This window comes from Theropithecus gelada, unplaced genomic scaffold (assembly GCF_003255815.1).
Source record: "Theropithecus gelada isolate Dixy unplaced genomic scaffold, Tgel_1.0 HiC_scaffold_15987, whole genome shotgun sequence".
In the NCBI taxonomy this organism is placed as follows: Eukaryota; Metazoa; Chordata; class Mammalia; order Primates; family Cercopithecidae; genus Theropithecus; species Theropithecus gelada.
Genome location: NW_020257754.1, coordinates 197,448 through 218,862, shown reverse-complemented (window position 1 = coordinate 218,862; position 21,415 = coordinate 197,448). Strand labels below are relative to the sequence as shown.

Below are 21,415 nucleotides of genomic sequence, written 5' to 3'. Positions count from 1 at the left end.
CAACTTTGATGCTTTCCCAGTTGTCTTGGGGATTTTTTATGTTTGGGGCATTTCTGTGACCCATAATTTTTTTTTTTGTCAGGCACCGTGAAAGCAAGGGACCAAAAACAGAAGGCAGAAAATGAGAATAATGATGGTTGAAGAAAAGGAAAGAACTTAATTAAAGGAGGCAACACAGTCTTAAAGCTAAAAAATTTAAAAATAAAATAAGGTATCTATCACCATGATACGTTTTTAAATACAGTATTTTTAAAGAGCTGAGTGTAAAAAGATTCAAGGCAAATGAAACCCATGAGGTTAAAAACCAATACAATAATGCTGAATTAAAATAAATACAGTGAGATAATCTAAAAATATAACACAGAAATATTTGAAATTCTTTTGAACAATTAAGATGAAACATTTCATAAATTTATGACTGGAACAGTTGTTTTATAAACCTGAGGTTACAGACATATACATGAAGACCCAAAATAATCTATTTACATTTAAGACCATTAAGAAGACATTTGATTATGTTCACTGTATTAAGTAATTTCAAATTGAATGTCTAGTCCTTTAAAGAGCTTTTTTGGTACCATTTACTTACAACGTGAATTTGCCTAGAAAATGTGAATGAAGAGTAGCTGAATATAGGTAGAGTGACATTATGTTTGATTCCCTTAAAAGACATTTGAGAGCTGAGAAGGCAGTTAGAAAATATAACTCATCTCTACCCCTGTCACCTACCTCTCTCTCTCTCTCTCTGTCTCTCTCTGACACACACACACACAGATTCCAAAAAAGCAGAAGTTTGCGGTCCTAAAGAAACGTTTAAGTACCATTGTGCAGATTATTTGTTGATCCCTGGAGTGCTTGTTAAAGGCACTTACTCTTGGAGTCTTCTCCAATTTACTGAATCAGAATTGCTAGAGCTTGGGCCTGGGAATATGCATTCTAATGAATATGACAGGTAATGCTGATGTCCACTAAAGTCTCAGAACCACTGTTTCAAGTAACAGGAATAATAACCTAGATTGGGGAGGTGAGAACTGGTGACATATACAGCAGCTGAGAGGCAGTGAAAAGGTCTTTAACACGTATGTTTGAAAAATCAGCTGTCTCTAAGCTGAAATTGACACAGAAAAGAGAAAACCATATAAGAGATGCTTATCAAATTTGTAGACAACTCAATAGAAAGAAGGGTTAACATGATAGATGACAGCATTAAAGCTCAAAAGGGTCTTGACAGGCTGTGAAATGGGATTGAAATTAAGACGTTGAAATGTAACAGGGATAAATGTTAAATCCTATATTTGGGTTGACAAAGGAAAAAAAGAATCACTGCACAAGGTCAAGATGGAAGCAAGCAACTTAGTAAGAATTCATAAATGAGGACCTAGGAGATGTTGTTGATGGCGTCCATGGTAGAAGCCACCAGAGTAAAAAAGCTGCCAACAAAGCTACAACTATATGAGTCTGGATTCGTAGAGAGAGGTGGAGTGAGGAGAAGTGAGCTTGAGTTTCTTGATGAAACATTTCAAGGAGAATATTGAAGAACCAGAGCTCAGCCAGAGGAAGTGGCCCGGATGAGAGGATTACAAAAATTGTGCTAAATGAAGGACAACTGAGATTTAACATAGAAAAGACAGCTTTTTCAAATGTTTAAAGGTATCTGTCATTTACAGTAGGGAATAATCAAAGAACAGATGAGACTGTGAGATCTTGAGGAAGCTAAAGACTGGAAGGTGAACCAGATATAGAGTTTTGGAGAAAAACGACTAAGAGAAAGGTTTGATTGAGTATACAAAGTCAGTTCAGCTGAATGGTGGCGGCAGAAAATTAATTGATTGGAGATTAGAGAGGAGTGGGTGGTGAGTACATGGAGTCTATATTTGTAGATAACTCATTCTAGACTTTTGGCAGAGAAGATAGAAGAAAAAATTGGATGAATCTCTAGAAAAGACACCAGACTAGACTATAATTTTAAGATAGGGAAGTCCTATGGGTATTTGATGGAGTGGCTAGATCTAGGTTTGCAGATTTATGTCTTTGTCCCAGGGTGTGGTCAATATGGTGTCCCCTTTCGTGCTGAGAAGTATCCTGGTGTTGATAAATCTCATAGTTCCACAGTATTTGAAGGCCGAGGTAGGTGAGCCAGTGGAGAGAGCATGTGTAATGAGGGAGCAAGTCCTGCCAGGTCCTGGTTGGGCAGAAGCAGGCGTGGGTAGGCCAGGGAGCCTGGCCAGGAATATGGTTGGATGGAAGAGGCTCTGGCAGGTGCTGTGAATCCAATGGCCGGGTGCCAAGTCTGGAACTCTGCGGGAACCAGCAGGGCTCAGCATTCTGTTTGGCAGTAGTGAAGACTTTTGCATTTTAATAGAGAATTCTCAAGAAGGGAAGCCTTCAGGGATCCAATAGATATGGTCAGAGAGATACTCTGGCAGTGTCTGCCTGGGGCCTCTCTACTAGACCGTTCAAAGGTCAGCTAAAAAGTCCATTCATTTTCAAAAGCATACAGCCAGAAGCTCAGTGAGTGTCGCTCTTCTGCAGGGATTTCTGTCTCCAGAGTGGAATGGGGATGATCTGGCTTCATTAGCAATAGGCGAAAAGTGGAAGCTATTAAACCAGAGTGAGTTGTGTAAGTCTAAACCTCATAACCATGATAAATATACCATCAATGAGGGCTGTGGACATGGATGCTTTTTTGTGAGTGCACATTAATTGAGACCCATGGATTTGAATGTCATGTGGAATTCCCACTTACAAAAGGCAGATTTAATAACCTGGGTTTTTCAAATGCAAGGGAACCTGGGACTGTCAGCCATCCTTTTAACTGTTTGTTAGCCACTTTGTGATTGTATTTCTTTCTCTGACATGAAGGGGATATAGGGACATTAAAACCTCATCTGTGGTTAAGAGCACAGTTATTGCAGTTAGAGAAATCTGGCTGGAAGCTCATTTCTATTACTTACTATTTGTTGTTTGCCCTTGGGCAAATGACATATCTGAGCCTCAGTTGCCTCCTATGTGAAACGGGAATAAGGATCGTATAGACTTCATACATTTGTTGTAGGGATTAAATGAAGTGATGGATGTAAAGTGATTAGCACGTTTAACTTATTACATAGTTGGTGTGAACAAATAGTACCTGTTACTAATTGTATTGTTCTTATTATGCTGCCTTGTGGGTGAGATGTTTGAGGAAAGCTCCATGTAGAGCCAGGGAGTGCTTCAGCTTAGGTCTATTTTTCAAAAATTACTGAGCACTTCATAGGTATGTGAAGGACTTTGCCGTTCAGGAAAGTTCTGAATAAAGAGCTTTGTTCTGTGTTGGCCTAGTGGGTACTGTCTGTGCACTTTGGGTGAAACATGCATCTCTTCATGATGTGGTTGTGAGTTTATTGAATCATGTTTGATAATAATAACAACAACAATACACACCATCTTAAAGTTGCACAGTGCACAGCCCTGGGCCAGACCACTAATGACTTCCTTAGTGTTAAAACTCATACGGACAGTGCTTTACAGTTAACCAATGTCTTCATACAAAAGTGTGTGTGTGTGCGTGTGTGTGCATGTGCGTGTGTGTGCATGTGTGTGTGAAGGTCATTACCTTATCACAGTAGCCACATTGCTGGGGGCAGAGCAGATATTATTTCCCTCATTCTTTTGGTTGAACTCAACTAGGTTTGTTTGATTGCTTTTGAAAAAGAGTGTTGATTGAATAGCTTTTATGAGAATAGACAAAATTACACTATGCTTTGTCATCTTTAGTGATCTTTTTTTCCAGAGAGTTATACATTCAAATTTGGTGGCAAATTGAATTCATGCTGCATGTCAGGACTGCGGATTAGTTAAAAATGATTAAGCCCTACAACATTGGAATTAGCGATTTTTCACCATTTCTTCGTACTCTTCTTGCGGTTAGAAATGACACATTGGCCATCAGTGAGCACTGACAGCCTTAGAAAACACCGCCTTTTCCTCCCTCCCTCTCTCCTTCTCCCACTCCCTTTCTCAAATGCTTAGGTTGTTTCTATTGTGTGCAACTAAAGGTTGCAATGTACAGATCAATGTGCCTTTAAAATATACTTTAATTTAAAATATGTCTACATATGGTCATTTATCTTTCCGCCTAGCCTGATTTCTTTTTCTCCATTGGCTTAGTTTGTGGGTCTGGAGCCAATTTACATCACTGATTAAAACAAGCCTAGATAGTTTGTGACCCATTTTTGTTAGAAGTTTTTCTCTCCCTCATCTACAACCACAGCCATTAAGATAGCTTACACTAGCCTGGCTAATGATTTTCAGATTTGAGTCTCAGAAAACCATGAGCATGAGGTTTTCAGAAACACTTAGAATCACTGAGGCTGAGTTCTCTCATCTGTGAAATGACCGTATTAACATTCTCCTAAAATATGCGAATTGAAATATACCTTCTAATTCTTGGTTGATGGGTTTTTAAGGGCAAAACTTTAGCCTGTTATTCGCCTTAAAAACAAAGTATGACTGAGTTGATAACAAAGATTTCTAGAACCATCCTTGACATTCTTTTTTTTTTTTTTTTTTTTTTTTTTTTTTTTTTTTTGAGACGGAGTTTCACTCTTGTTCCCAGGCCGGAGTGCAACGGCCTGATTTCGGCTCACTGCAATCCCCGCCTCCGGGGTTCAAGCGATTCTCCTGCCTCAGCCTCCCTAGTAGCTGGGATTACAGGCATGTTCCACCGTGCCTGGCTAATTTTGTATTTTTAGTAGAGACGGGGTTTCTCCACATTGGTCAGGCTGGTCTCGAACTCCCAACCTCAGGTGATCCACCCGCCTTGGCCTCCCAAAGTTCTGGGATTATAGGCGTGAGCCACGGCACCTGGCCCGACATTCTTTAATACCAGCAATGCTGGTGATGTCGGTGGTGGTGATGATGTCACTACCAGCGATGGAAGAGGTTAGATGAAAAAAGACCCATCAGTGTAACAGCATAGTAGTCGACATGTCACGAGCAGTGGTTTGGCATTATGGTTCGAGGTAATAATGAAAATGTCATTTCAAATTATTCTATCATTTATTAAGAAGACATAAATGACATCCTCAAAATTCAGGTTAAGATCAACAAGTGTTCTTTGAACCATTAGCTGCAGGGTCATTTTTACCTTAGTTTGGTCCAGAGACCATCTTGTCCCTGCCTTTCCTGTTCCTATGCATTTTGCATGATAGTATTGCACGGTAAACTGAGCATGGACTTTGGAATCAGTCACACCGGGGTTCAGATCTAGGGTGGTTTACTTACAAATCATGCAACATATTTAACGTGAGTAGTCTGCTTTCTAAAATGTAAAAATGAGAATAATGCCACCTTCCTCAGTGTGGTTGTGAAGGTTAAATGTGATAATGCTGAGAAGTTCTTTGCACAAAAAATTGGTTATATTTATGGAATGGTTGTTCCACTCTTTTTACACACACACACACAGACACACACACACTTTTTTTTTTTGAGACAGAGTCTTGCTCTGTCCCCCAGGCTGGAGTGCAGTGGTGTGATCTTGGCTCACTGCAACCTCAACTTCCCAGGCTCAGGTGATCCTCCCACTGCAGTCTCCTGAGTAGCTGGGACTACAGGTGTGCACCACCACTCCTAGCTAATTTTTTTTTTTTTGTAGAGACGAGGTTTCACCATGCTTCCCAGGCTGGTCTTGAACGCCTGAGCTCAAGCAGTTCTCCTGCCTCAGGCTCCCAAAGTGCGGGGATTATGGATGTGAGCCACTGCACCCAGCCTTACATATTTTATTTTTACTCTTCACTCAATTTAGCTAGATGACACTCTTATTTCCATTTTATTGATGAGAAATCAGAGAGGTTAAGTGACTTGTTGATGGTAGATAGTAAGGAGCTGAGTGGGCTTCACATCTGGGTCTACAGTTTCCACAGCATGAGCTTGTACTGTGTTCCATCCCACATGGTAGGTCTTCAGCAATGGTAGAGTTTCTGCTCCTTCCATGAAGGTTTGTAACTGAGGGTCTAAAAGAAATAATTTCTTCTTATTAAATAAATACAGTTAGATAGAAGGAATAAGATCCTGTATTTGGTGGCACAACAGGTGACTGTAGTTAACAATAATTTATTGTGTGTGTGTGTGTGTGTATATATATATATATATATTTTTTTTTTTTTTTTGAGATGGAGCCTCACTCTGTCACCCAGGCTGGAGTGCAGTGGCGTGATCTCGGCTCACTGCAAGCTCCGCCTCCCAGGTTCAAGGGATTCTCCTGCCTCAGCCTCCCGAGTAGCTGGGATTACAGGTGCCCGCCACCATACCTGGCTAATTTTTTGTATTTTTAAGTAGAGACAGGGTTTCACCATGGTCTCAAATCTCCTGACCTCGTGATCCACCCACCTCGGCCTCCCAAAGTGCTGGGATTACAGGTGTGAGCCACCATGCCCAGTCTATTGTATATTTTAAAATAACTAAAATAATGAAATTAGAATGTTCATAACACAAAGAAATGATAAATGCTTGAGGTGATAGACACCCCAGTGACCCTGATTTGATCATTACACATTGTATGCCTGTATCAAAATAGCACATGCACCCAACAAATACATACAACTACTATGTACCTATAATAACTAAAAATAAATTTTTTAAAAGTAAGGATTATTGCATAATTTACACATTCATTACATATTTGTCTTGCAAAACAGAGATTATAGATTTATGACTTCCAGGGAAAATAAAAGCTTTTTAAAAATCTTTTATACTGACACTCTATGAAGCCGAGCTAGGGATTCTGGATGTTATTAGTCACATGATCCTAATGACATTGCTCAGAATTGAAGGTTCTTGCTATATCCTTAAATATTCACTTTCTTTTTTTTAAAAAAAGTATTTTATTTTGATATAATTTGAGCTTACAGAAAATTTACAAGAATAGTACGAAGAACTTCTGTATACCCTTTATCCAAATTTGCCAAGTTTATGCATGCATATTTTTCTCCACTTGCTTTATAATTCTGTGTATATAATTATATACATATATGTATGTAAGCCACAGTGGAATGATTTAATCCACATCCACAGCATGTGCTGTTGTGATACAGGCATATAATGTGTAATGACCAAATCAGGGTAAATGGAGTGTTTTACATATATACATAGAATTTTTTTCCTGCACCACTTCAGAGTTCCTTTGCCATTATATGTGATAGTGTGTCTTTCCTTTGAACAAGGAAACTTCTGACAATAACCACAGTATAATGATCAAAATGAAGAGTTGTACCATTGACACAGTACAATGATTTAATCCACAGTCCATATTCAAATATCGTCTATTCTCCAAGATCAGTCCAGGATCACTCGTTATTTTTAATTGTCATGTCTCTTTACTGTCATTCAGTCTGGAACAATTCTTCAGCCTTTATTTGTGTTTTTTGTCTGAAATTTTGCATAGTACAGGCCAGTTATTTTGTAGAATAGTGCTCAATTGACTTGTGTGATATTTCCTCATGACTAGATTATACATGTTTGGCAAGAAAACCGTAGAAGTGATATTGTGGGCCGGGCATGCCGGCTTATGCCTGTAATCCTAGCACTTTGGGAAGCCGAGGCAGGCAGATCACCTGAGGTCAGGAGTTTGAGACCAGCCTGGCTAACATGACGAAACGCTGTCTCTACTAAAAATACAAAAAAATTAGCCAGGCATGGTGGTGTGTGCCTGTAATCCCAGCTACTTGGGAGGCTGAGGCAAGAGAATTGCTTGAACCTGGTAGTGGAGGTTGCAGTGAGCTGAGAACGTGCCACTGCACTCCAGCTTGGGCGACAGAGAGGGACTCCGTTTTGTTTTTTTTTTTTTTTAAAAAGAAGTGATGTTGTGTCTTTCTCAGTGCATTATTGTATTGGGATGCCTATGATGTTGATTTGTTCCAATTTCAGTATTGTTAAACTTTATCACTTGCTTAAGATGATGTCTGCAAGATTTTTCCAATGAAAGTTACTATTTTTTCTTTATAATTAATAAGTAATTTATGGGGATATACTTTGAGATTTTGTACATATCTTGCTCTTCATCAGATTGGTTCACTTACCAATTTTAGCATTCGTTAGTGATTTTCTAAGACCCATCTTTTCTTTTATATGCATTAGCATTCTACTGTCAGAACATGTTTTCCCTCGTCCTCCATTTATCTATTTATTTTTATCAGTATGGACTCATGGAGTCTTATTTTAGTCAATGAGTCATAATTCATTACTATCACTGTTTATTTTGTTACTTAAAATGTTTTGCATTTGGTCAGTGGAAATCTTAAGCTGGCTTTTGTGTCTTTTGGGCATGTTTCTATCACTTTTTTGGAACACTTCTGTACTTTCTTGCACAAGATGTTCCAGGCTGATCTTATACTTAGTCTGCCCTAACCCTGAAATCAATCTTTCTTTTCCAAAGAGCTTTGGTTCTTTTTAGGGGAGAATGCTATATAAAAACTAAGCTCTGGCAGGCATTGATACCAGAGTGCAATTTACTTCTAGTGTAAGTAGCTCTCAGTGTACACAGCTAGGAAAAACACACGCACACGCGCGCGCACACACACACATGCGCAAACACACGTATTTATAGTTATTTCTCTTCTACCTATCATCTATATATTAGAAATCTTCGATTATTTCTCATACCTCCAATTCTAACTCAACACTGTAGGCTTTTTATTGTAGGCTTCCCTTTTCCATATTTGTAACTTTCATCTCTGACAGTGAAAAACCTGGCTGCCACTATCCAAAATATTTACTAATTTATTCAGACTTAGAAGCTAGTGCTAGAATTCTTAACCCATACTATTGCCAAAAGTAAACCTATGTATTAGAATTCAATCTTTACTTATAATTATTTTGAGGATAAAAATTATATACAATCACAGGCATAAATCTGGAGTCCGATTTGCTGAGTTTTGACAAATGCATGCACCTGAATATCCTGCATTCCTATGAAGATATAGACATTTAAAAAATCATTCCAGAAAGTTCACTTGCACCCCTTTCTAGTCAATCTTTCCAGAATAAACTAATTTACATATTTGTTTTACTATAGATTAGTTTGCTTTATAAGTGGAATCATAGAGTATGTATATATTTTTGTATTTCATTTTCAATTCCTCTACAATTTAACTGTACTTCTTTCAGCATTTTTATAGTGTAGCTCTGCATAATTATTTCTAAATCTGAATGCTCATTTTCATATTTACATGAAACTCTGCTCTTATTTAGCAGGATTGCTAAAGTGATAGTAGTGAGAGGGATTGTCTTACCATAAAAGAATGCTAGAAAAGAATCGAATCCTGCTGATATGAAACTAAAAACTCTTGGAATTAATTTTTATGAGATCCAGTATAAAACTGGTTGCATAAATGAGCTTATCATGGTACCACTGAGCTATTGATCATCATTCGGATTCCTCAAAATCCACATCAATTCATCAGGCATACGTTCACTTATTCTGACATTCATTCACTCATTTAGAAGTATTTATTCTGAATACTTCTGAGCACATCCCAGATACTGTTCCAACTGTTGGAGACCTAGCAGTGAAAAACTAGGTAATGTTCTCATTCTATTGGAGTTTCATGTATTCTATTTCCAGTGCTCTTCGGTTTCTTTCTTTCTTTCTTTTTTTTTTAATGTAGATTGAGGTTTCCGTCTGATATTTTTATGGGCTGAATATCTGTGTCCCACCAAATTCATATGTTGAAGCCTTAACTCCCAATGTGATAGTATTTGGAGATGGTTTCTTTGGGAGGTAATTAGATCATGAGGGTGGGACCTTGGTCTGATAAGATTGCTGTCTTATAAAAAGAGACCCCAGAGAGTCTGCTTTTTTCTTTTTACCGTGTGAGGCCACAGCAAGAAGGCAGCCATCTGCAAGCCAGGGGGATGGACCTCTCCAGATCTAGAACATGTTGGCATCCTTATCAGGAACTTCCAACCTCCAGAACTGGGAGAAGATAAGTCTCTGTTGTTCATGCCACGTAGTCTGTAGTGTTTTGTTATGGCAGCCTGAACAGACTAAGACAGATATCATACTTCCTTCAGTACATCCCATAGAGTTAAGTATGCAGACATTGGCTTCCCTCAGTTTTTATTTATCTGAGAAAGTATTTCTCTTTCTTTTTTTTTTTTTTTAAATTTATTTATTATTATTATACTGTAAGTTGTAGGGTACATGTGCATACCGTGCAGGTTTGTTACATATGTATACTTGTGCCTTGTTGGTGTGCTGCACCCATCAACTCAGCATTTACATCAGGTATAACTCCCAATGCAATCCCTCCCCCCTCCCCCCTCCCCATGATAGGCCCCGGTGTGTGATGTTTCCCTTCCTGAGTCCAAGTGATCTCATTGTTCAGTTCCCACCTATGAGTGAGAACATGCGGTGTTTGGTTTTCTGTTCTTGTGATAGTTTGCTAAGAATGATGGATTCCAGCTGCATCCATATCCCTACAAAGGACACAAACTCATCCTTTTTTATGGCTGCATAGTATTCCATGGTGTATATGTGCCACATTTTCTTAATCCAATCTGTCACTGATGGACATTTGGGTTGATTCCAAGTCTTTGCTATTGTGAATAGTGCTGCAATAAACATACGTGTGCATGTGTCTTTATAGCAGCATAATTTATAATCCTTTGGGTATATCCCCAGTAATGGGATGGCTGGGTCATATGGTACATCTAGTTCTAGATCCTTGAGGAATTGCCATACTGTTTTCCATAATGGTTGAACTAGTTTACAATCCCACCAACAGTGTAAAAGTGTTCCTATTTCTCCACATCCTCTCCAGCACCTGTTGTTTCCTGACTTTTTAATGATCGCCATTCTAACTGGTGTGAGATGGTATCTCATTGTGGTTTTGATTTGCATTTCTCTGATGGCCAGTGATGATGAGCATTTTTTCATGTGTCTGTTGGCTGTATGAATGTCTTCTTTTGAGAAATGTCTGTTCATATCCTTTGCCCACTTTTTGATGGGGTTGTTTGTTTTTTTCTTGTAAATTTGTTTGAGTTCTTTGTAGGTTCTGGATATTAGCCCTTTGTCAGATGAGTAGATTGCAAAAATTTTCTCCCATTCTGTAGGTTGCCTGTTCACTCTGATGGTAGTTTCTTTTGCTGTGCAGAAGCTCTTTAGTTTAATGAGATCCCATTTGTCAATTTTGGCTTTTGCTGCCGTTGCTTTTGGTGTTTTAGACATGAAGTCTTTGCCCATGCCTATGTCCTGAATGGTACTACCTAGGTTTTCCTCTAGGATTTTTATGGGATTAGGTCTAACATTTAAGTCTCTAATCCATCTTGAATTAATTTTCGTATAAGGAGTAAGGAAAGGATCCAGTTTCAGCTTTCTACTTATGGCTAGCCAATTTTCCCAGCACCATTTATTAAATAGGGAATCCTTTCCCCATTTCTTGTTTCTCTCAGGTTTGTCAAAGATCAGATGGCTGTAGATGTGTGGTATTATTTCTGAGGACTCTGTTCTGTTCCATTGGTCTATATCTCTGTTTTGGTACCAGTACCATGCTGTTTTGGTTACTGTAGCCTTGTAGTATAGTTTGAAGTCAGGTAGCGTGATGCCTCCAGCTTTGTTCTTTTGACTTAGGATTGTCTTGGAGATGCGGGCTCTTTTTTGGTTCCATATGAACTTTAAATCAGTTTTTTCCAATTCTGTGAAGAAACTCATTGGTAGCTTGATGGGGATGGCATTGAATCTATAAATTACCTTGGGCAGTATGGCCATTTTCACGATATTGATTCTTCCTATCCATGAGCATGGTATGTTCTTCCATTTGTTTGTGTCCTCTTTTATTTCACTGAGCAGTGGTTTGTAGTTCTCCTTGAAGAGGTCCTTTACATCCCTTGTAAGTTGGATTCCTAGGTATTTTATTCTCTTTGAAGCAATTGTGAATGGGAGTTCATTCCTGATTTGGCTCTCTGTTTGTCTGTTACTGGTGTATAAGAATGCTTGTGATTTTTGCACATTAATTTTGTATCCTGAGACTTTGCTGAAGTTGCTTATCAGCTTAAGGAGATTTTGGGCCGAGACAATGGGGTTTTCTAAATATACAATCATGTCATCTGCAAACAGGGACAATTTGACTTCTTCTTTTCCTAACTGAATACCCTTGATTTCTTTCTCTTGCCTGATTGCCCTAGCCAGAACTTCCAACACTATGTTGAATAGGAGTGGTGAGAGAGGGCATCCCTGTCTTGTGCCAGTTTTCAAAGGGAATTTTTCCAGTTTTTGCCCATTCAGTATGATATTGGCTGTGGGTTTGTCATAAATAGCTCTTATTATTTTGAGGTACGTTCCATCAATACCGAATTTATTGAGAGTTTTTAGCATGAAGGGCTGTTGAATTTTGTCAAAAGCCTTTTCTGCATCTATTGAGATAATCATGTGGTTCTTGTCTTTGGTTCTGTTTATATGCTGGATTATGTTTATTGATTTGCGAATGTTGAACCAGCCTTGCATCACAGGGATGAAGCCCACTTGATCATGGTGGATAAGCTTTTTGATGTGTTGCTGAATCCGGTTTGCCAGTATTTTATTGAGGATTTTTGCATCGATGTTCATCAGGGATATTGGTCTAAAATTCTCTTTTTTTGTTGTATCTCTGCCAGGCTTTGGTATCAGAATGATGTTGGCCTCATAAAATGAGTTAGGGAGGATTCCCTCTTTTTCTATTGATTGGAATAATTTCAGAAGGAATGGTACCAACTCCTCCTTGTACCTCTGGTAGAATTCAGCTGTGAATCCATCTGGTCCTGGACTTTTTTTGGTTGGTAGGCTATTAATTGTTGCCTCAATTTCAGAGCCTGCTATTGGTCTATTCAGGGATTCAACTTCTTCCTGGTTTAGTCTTGGAAGAGTGTAAGTGTCCAGGAAATTATCCATTTCTTCTAGATTTTCCAGTTTATTTGCGTAGAGGTGTTTATAGTATTCTCTGATGGTAGTTTGTATTTCTGTGGGGTCGGTGGTGATATCCCCTTTATCATTTTTAATTGCGTCGATTTGATTCTTCTCTCTTTTCTTCTTTATTAGTCTTGCTAGTGGTCTGTCAATTTTGTTGATCTTTTCAAAAAACCAACTCCTGGATTCATTGATTTTTTGGAGGGTTTTTTGTGTCTCTATCTCCTTCAGTTCTGCTCTGATCTTAGTTATTTCTTGCCTTCTGCTAGCTTTCGAATGTGTTTGCTCTTGCTTCTCTAGTTCTTTTAATTGTGATGTTAGAGTGTCAATTTTAGATCTTTCCTGCTTTCTCTTGTGGGCATTTAGTGCTATAAATTTCCCTCTACACACTGCTTTAAATGTGTCCCAGAGATTCTGGTATGTTGTATCTTTGTTCTCATTGGTTTCAAAGAACATCTTTATTTCTGCCTTCATTTCGTTATGTACCCAGTAGTCATTCAGGAGCAGGTTGTTCAGTTTCCATGTAGTTGGGCGGTTTTGATTGAGTTTCTTAGTCCTGAGTTCTAGTTTGATTGCACTGTGGTCTGAGAGACAGTTTGTTATAATTTCTGTTCTTGTACATTTGCTGAGGAGTGCTTTACTTCCAATTACGTGGTCAATTTTGGAATAAGTACGATGTGGTGCTGAGAAGAATGTATATTCTGTTGATTTGGGGTGGAGAGTTCTATAGATGTCTATTAGGTCTGCTTGCTGCAGAGATGAGTTCAATTCCTGGATATCCTTGTTAACTTTCTGTCTCGTTGATCTGTCTAATGTTGACAGTGGAGTGTTGAAGTCTCCCATTATTATTGTATGGGAATCTAAGTCTCTTTGTAAGTCTCTAAGGACTTGCTTTATGAATCTGGGTGCTCCTGTATTGGGTGCATATATATTTAGGATAGTTAGCTCTTCCTGTTGAATTGATCCCTTTACCATTGTGTAATGGCCTTCTTTGTCTCTTTTGATATTTGATGGTTTAAAGTCTGTTTTATCAGAGACTAGTATTGCAACCCCCGCTTTTTTTTGTTCTCCATTTGCTTGGTAAATCTTCCTCCATCCGTTTATTTTGAGCCTATGTATGTCTCTGCGTGTGAGATGGGTCTCCTGAATACAGCAGACTGATGGGTCTTGACTCTTTATCCAGTTTGCCAGTCTGTGTCTTTTAATTGGAGCATTTAGTCCATTTACATTTAAGGTTAAGATTGTTATGTGTGAACTTGATCCTGCCATTATGATATTAACTGGTTATTTTGCTCGTTAGTTGATGCAGTTTCTTCCTAGCCTCGATGGTCTTATTTTCTGTTTAAAACAGAACAGAAAACAAACTGAAACATAAGCCCTTTTATACATTAACGATTTTAAAGAACATCAATTTTCAAGAAAAAGACTAAGAACAAAAAGTGTTTACAGATACAGGACAAAAATGGTGAGCTGTCTGTAGACGCTCACAGGGCTTTGCGGTGGTACTCAGCAGAAGCCACTTTGTAATCACTGGCAGTAAAGAGAGATGCAGAATTCTTTGCCAGATATTTTAGGAAATCATGCAAATAGCCCAACAATAATGCAAGGCTTTTCTCATCAAGGGGCGTATAGGCCAACATTGCTCCAATTCTTACAAATAATCTCAGTAGGTGTGGTGCTCCATAAACCTGAGACATTGGAGCATCAGGGTGAGCCAAGAGGATTTCAGCATACTGGGGCCTCTCAAATTTGTAGAGCAGCTGAGTGCCCAACATCACATTGAAATATTCTTCTATTCCTGCCACAACTTCGTTAACCGCATATTCCTTATTATCAACACTTCCCTGCGACTTCTTGCAATTTGCATACTCCTCCAGAATTGCCTCTACATTTTTCTTAGCAGGGAGTTGAAACAGCTGCTTCTGCCTGGTAACTAAGTCCCACTCCTCAACAAGCCATGGTTTTAATTCTTCAGGAATCTTCACTTTAACCTCCATTCTATTCTTAAACGCCTCCTCACTTTCAACAGTGGGGTCTGCCCGGGCCCTTTTCTTCCGAGGGGGCTGAGGTGCTTCGCTGGTACTGCCACCATCTCCGTTTCCAGGAGTCTTCTGTTTGTTCTTTCTGGTCTTCCTCACGGATCCTGAAGGGGGATTCTCTGCAGAGCGACCCCCCCATCTTCCTGGGAGAGCTGGTTCAAGATTTTTCTGCTGTGGACCAGCTGTCTTCTTTCCCGAGGAGGCCCCTCTCATCTTACTTCTCTGCATGTTGCTTCTAGTTGGTTTTTTGAAGTTCTCTTCTTCTGCAGATTGCTGTCCACGAGGTTGAGAACCCTGCTTTCTGGAACTCATTCAACCCTGTTTTTATTCCAACCAACAATCTTCCTTCTTTCCCTTCCAAGAACTCCTAGCGATTTCCCAGATGAAATCTTATAGATCTTCTGGGATGGTCTAGAAGGGTGAAGTGGGAGATACAACCCAAGATTCTGTAATCAGGGAAGGTTCTGCAATCAGGATCAGACCTCCTGATCCTCACTATACAGCAAACTTAGCTTTTCTGATGGTGACCTGAAACGAGAATCCAGATCTTCCCAGCAGCCGACGTGTGATCACTGCCGTTCCTCCAACCGCCATAGTAAAGCCCTTCTCTTTCGTTTTTGAAGGACACTTTTGCTGGGTATAGAATTCTGGTTGGCATTTTAAAATTTCCAGCACTTTAAATATGTCACCCCCTTGTCTTCTGTTTCGTGCAGTTTCTGATGAGATGCTGGCTACAATTCTTATCTTTGTTCCACTGTATGTAACATGTCTTTTTTTCCTCTGGTTCCTTCAAGATTTTTTCTTTTTTCGTTTCAGCAATTTGAATGTGGTGTACCTCAGAGTAGTATATAAGGGAAATAGAAGCCTCATCTTCCTTTTATGTGGCAAGAGAATTCTACCAAGAAGCTTTCTGCTATTTGATATATGTTGGTCCCTTGCCTATGGTGCCCTCCCTAACCCCTAGTCCTCATCAAATCCTATTCAGGTATTAGGAACTAGCTCAAGTCCTGTGTCCATGAGACTAGCAGATACCATGCTGTATTTTCTTGACTTCCAAGCCTTTCTCCTTCTCCTTTGAACTAGACACATTTTAGACTAAACTTGTTTTTTTATTCTATAAACTGATTTTAAAATGCTTTACCATCTACAATCTTCTTAGACATAATCTCTTTACTTCTAAAAATTAGCCCAGGATTTAAGCAGTCTTTTTTTTTCCTGTTTGTTTTTTAGTACATTGTCCAGTAAAACCTTACAGGTCTTTCCTCTATTAGTATAATTCATTTATTCAGCTCATATGATTAACTTAGGTTGTTTTCCTTTTTAATAGGTGAGTAGGAAGGTGAGAGGAGGAAGGCAGGTGTGGGCTGGGTGGCTTCGTCAGTGTGTAGCCTGCACAGTCACACTTGGCCCACATTAAGAGGGATCCTATGCTTGGTTTTATGTGTGCTGTTGCCATCTTGAAATTTTTAATAACATTTGAACAAAGGGCCCTACACTTTCACTTTACATTGGGTTACCCTGAAAATTAGGTGGCTGGGTCCTGGGTGTGGGATTAACATCTTGGTTGGGATTTTGGACAGTCAGAAGGTGTTGTAAGGTGCTTGTGTTGGGCAGATAAGAAAGAGATTCAAGAAGGCAGAGCCCTCCCCAAGGCAGCAATTCTAAAATATTCTTTTACAGGGCATTTCATTTATGTGTTATGTGGAAAAGGCATTATTAGGCAAATACATTTCAGAAATGTATTAAGAAAAGTTAAATACTTTTTGTTAGAAAAGAACGGTTCAGTTATTAATTTGATGAGCAGCACTGTGATTAACCAAAATAGGATGTTGTCTGCAGCATTTCCAACACTCATTTTACTGTGGCTACTAGTCTGTAGGAACAAGTTTTCTTTAGAGCACAATTTGGCAAATGGGGACAGTAGTTCCAGGGTCCCAGAGTGAGGAGACCCACTCCCAGCAGCAGCTTCTGTAACTAGGCTTGTGGATTGTCTAGTTGAGTGAGAAGAAAGGATCATTGCTCTCCAGTGATAGACCAAAGACATTGTTACATGCGTGAATCTCGGGTTGACTCTATCCCCATCTCTATTCCTAAATGCCTCCCAGGTGATATCTTTCGTTGCTTTTCCTCTTTAAGATTACCCTTCAATGTACATCTTGGTCAATATTTATCTTTTTTTATTATTATACTTCAAGTTCTAGGGTACATGTGCACAACGTGTAGATTTTTTACATATGTATACATGTGCCATGTTGGTGTGCTGCACCCATTAACTCGTCATTTACATTAGGTATATCTCCTAATGCTATCCCTCCCCCTTGCTCCCTCCCAACAATAGGACCCGGTGTGTGATGCTCCCCTTCCTGTGTCCAAGTGATCTCTTTGTTCAATTCCCATCTAGGAGTGAGAACATGCGGTATTTGGTTTTCTATTCTTGCGATAGTTTGCTGAGAATGATGGTTTCCAGCTGCATCCATGTCCCTACAAAGGACACAAACTCATCCTTTCTTATGGCATTTTCTTAATCCAGTCTGTCACTGATGGACATTTGGGTTGATTCCAAGTCTTTGCTATTGTGAGTAGTGCCGCAATAAACATACGTGTGCATGTGTCTTTATAGCAGCATGACTTATAATCCTTTGGGTATATCCCCAGTAATGGGATGGCTGGGTCAAATGGTATTTCTAGTTCTAGATCCTTGAGGAATTGCCACACTGTTTTCCACAATGGTTGAACTAGTTTAGAGTACCACCAACGGTGTAAAAGGGTTCCTATTTCTCCACATCCTCTCCAGCACCTGTTGTTTCCTGATTTTTTAATGATTGCCATTCTAACTGGTGTGAGGTGGTTTCTCATTGTGGTTTTGATTTGCATTTCTCTGATGGTGAGTGATGATGAGCATTTTTTCATGTGTCTGTTGGCTGTATGAATGTCTTCTTTTGAGAAGTATCTGTTCATATCCTTTGCCCACTTTTTGATGGGGTTGTTTGTTTTTTTCTTGTAAATTTGTTTGAGTTCTTTATAGGTTCTGGATATTAGCCCTTTGTCAGATGGGTAGATCACAAAAATTTTCTCCCATTCTATAGATTGCCTGTTCACTCTGATAGTAGCTTCTTTTGCTGTGCAGAAGCTCTTTAGTTTAATTAGATCCCATTTGTCAATTTTGACTTTTGCTGCCATTGCTTTTGGTGTTTTAGACATGAAGTCCTTGCCCATGCCTATGTCCTGAATGGTATTACCTAGGTTTTCTTCTAGGGTTTCTATGGTTTTAGGTCTAACATTTAAGTCTCTAATCCATCTTGAATTAATTTTCATATAAGGAGTAAGGAAAGGATCCAGTTTCAACTTTCTACTTATGGCTAGCCAATTTTCCCAGCACCATTTATTAAACAGGGAATCCTTTCCCCATTTCATGTTTTTGTCAGGTTTGTCAAAGATCAGATGTCTGTAGATGTGTGGTATTATTTCTGAGGGCTCTGTTCTGTTCCATTGGTCTATATCTCTGTTTTGGTACCAGTACCATGCTGTTTTGGTTACTGTAGCCTTGTAGTAGAGTTTGAAGTCAGCGTGATGCCTCCAGCTTTGTTCTTTTGACTTAGGATTGTCTTGGCAATGCGGGCTCTTTTTTGGTTCCATATGAACTTTAAATCAGTTTTTTTCCAATTCTGTGAAGAAACTCATTGGTAGCTTAATGGGGATGGCATTGAATCTACAAATTACCTTGAGCAGTATGGCCATTTTCACAATATTGATTCTTCCTATCCATGAGCATGCAATGTTCTTCCATTTGTTTGTGTCCTCTTTTATTTCACTGAGCAGTGGTTTGTAGTTCTCCTTAAAGAGGTCCTTTACATCCCTTGTAAGTTGGATTCCTAGGTATTTTATTCTCTTTGAAGCTATTGTGAATGGGAGTTCATTCAGGATTTGGCTCTCTGTTTGTCTGTTACTGGTGTATAAGAATGCTTGTGATTTTTGCACATTGATTTTGTATCCTGAGACTTTGCTGAAGTTCCTTATCAGCTTAAGGGGATTTGGGGCGGAGACAATGGGGTTTTCTAAATATACAATCATGTCGTCTGCTAACACGGACAATTTGACTTCTTCCTTTCCTAACTGAATACCCTTGATTTCTTTCTCTTGCCTGATTGCCCTAGCCAGAACTTCCACCACTATGTTGAATAGGAGTGGTGAGAGAGGGCATCCCTGTCTTGTGCCAGTTTTCAAAGGGAATGTTTCCAGTTTTTGCCCACTCAGTATGATATTGGCTGTGGGTTTGTCATGAATAGCTCTTGTTATTTTGAGATATGTTCCATCAATACCGAATTTATTGAGAGTTTTTAGCGTGAAGGGCTGTTGAATTTTGTCAAAGACCTTTTCTGCATCTATTGAGATAATCATGTGGTTTTTGTCTTTGGATTATGTTTATTGATTTGCATATGTTGAACTAGCCTTGCATCCCAGGGATGAAGCCCACTTGATCATGGTGGATAAGCTTTTTGATGTGCTGCTGGATTCGTTTTGCTAGTATTTTATTGAGGATTTTTTGCATCGATGTTCATCAGGGATATTGGTCTAAAATTCTCTTTTTTTGTTTTATCTCTGTCAGGCTTTGGTATCAGGATGATGTTGGCCTCATAAAATGAGTTAGGGAGAATTCCCTCTTTTTCTATTGATTGGAATAGTTTCAGAAGGAATGGCACCAACTCCTCCTTGTACCTCTGGTAGAATTCGGCTGTGAATCCGTCTGGTCCTGGACTTTTTTTGGTTGGTAGGCTATTAATTATTGCTTCAATTTCAGAGCCTGCTATTGGTGTATTCAGGGATTCAACTTCTTCCTGGTTTAGTCTTGGGAGAGTGTAAGTGTCCAGGAAATTATCCATTTCTTCTAGATTTTCTAGTTTATTTGTGTAGAGGTGTTTATAGTATTCTCTGATGGTAGTTTGTATTTCTGTGGGGTCGGTGGTGATATCCCCTTTATCATTTTTTATTGCATCTATTTGATTCCTCTCTCTTTTCTTCTTTATTAGTCTTGCTAGCAGTCTATGAATTTTGTTGATCTTTACAAAAAACCAGCTCCTGGATTCATTGATTTTTTGGAGGGTTTTTTTTTTGTGTCTCTATCTCCTTCAGTTCTGCTCTGATCTTAGTTATTTCTTGCCTTCTGCTAGCTTTTGAATGTGTTTGCTCTTGCTTCTCTAGTTCTTTTAATTGTGATGTTAGGGTGTCAATTTTAGATTTTTCCAGCTTTCTCTTGTGGGCATTTAGTGCTATAAATTTCCCTCTACTCACTGCTTTAAATGTGTCCCATAGATTCTGGTATGTTGTATCTTTTTTTCTCATTGATTTCAAAGAACAATTTTATTTCTGCCTTCATTTCGTTATGTACCCAGTAGTCATTCAGGAGCAGGTTGTTCAGTTTCCATGTAGTTGAGCAGTTTTGATTGAGTTTCTTAGTCCTGAGTTCTAGTTTGATTACACTGTGGTCTGAGAGACAGTTTGTTATAATTTCTGTTCTTTTGCATTTGCTGAGGAGTGCTTTACTTCCAACTATGTGGTCAATTTTGTAATAAGTGCGATGTGGTGCTGCGAAGAATGTATATTCTGTTGATTTGGGGTGGAGAGTTCTGTAGATGTCTATTAGGTCCGCTTGGTGCAGAGATGAGTTCAATTCCTGGATCTCCTTGTTAACTTTCTGTCTCATTGATCTGTCTAATGTTGACAGTGGGGTGTTAAAGTCTCCCATTATTATTGTATGGGAGTCTAAGTCTCTGTAAGTCTCTAAGGACTTGCTTTATGAATCTGGGTGCTCCTGTATCGGGTGCATGTATATTTAGGATAGTTAGCTCTTCCTGATGAATTGATTTTTATCTTTATGGAAGATTAGAGGGTATGTGCCTATTAAATCATAAATGAGTCTGCAATGTGCATGTCTTATCTGGAAACTTTGGACAGATATTCTCCAAGGAGCACAAATAAAAAGGAGACTTGGCCTCTGTACTATAGATGCACAAACTCATTTATTACTAAATGAATAAAAGCAGTGATCAGAGTCTGGGTCCCTTTCTTTTTGGGGATCCCTATGCACAGCATACTCTGCATATCCTGTTATACCAGCCCTGGCTGGGAGCCATTGAAATAACATCGTAAGTGATCCTATATTACCCTCTACTGTAACCATCAGCCTTACTCTATAAATCAGCTGGAAAATGAGCCTGCACTTAAGGAGCTTATGCCTAGCACACCGGAGACCACTCAGAAGTATGTGAGCGAAGATGGGGAGGAGTGGCTGGGGATCACACACTGGGGCTGTTCAGAAGTTGGCACAAGTTAGTGGGTAGATTGGCAGTGAGTCTTCATTATGTGCCCATTGCTTTCAGAGCATATTTAATATCTAATAGTGATATGGTTTCAAGCCATGGTTTTCAATTCTGGCTCAATCACATATGAGAATTTTAAA

The 21,415-nt window shown here is 39.1% G+C and overlaps 1 protein-coding gene across 1 annotated transcript; it reads right to left on the bottom strand.

The window, feature by feature from the left end:
• Window positions 1-14,256: 14,256 nt before the first annotated feature.
• LOC112617265 (mortality factor 4-like protein 2) lies at window positions 14,257-15,562 on the bottom strand. The gene has a single exon (XM_025374004.1). The coding sequence runs from the start codon at window positions 15,268-15,270 to the stop codon at window positions 14,404-14,406; it is 867 nt and encodes a 288-aa protein (XP_025229789.1). The 5' UTR covers window positions 15,271-15,562; the 3' UTR covers window positions 14,257-14,403.
• Between the last annotated feature and the right edge of the window lie 5,853 nt (window positions 15,563-21,415).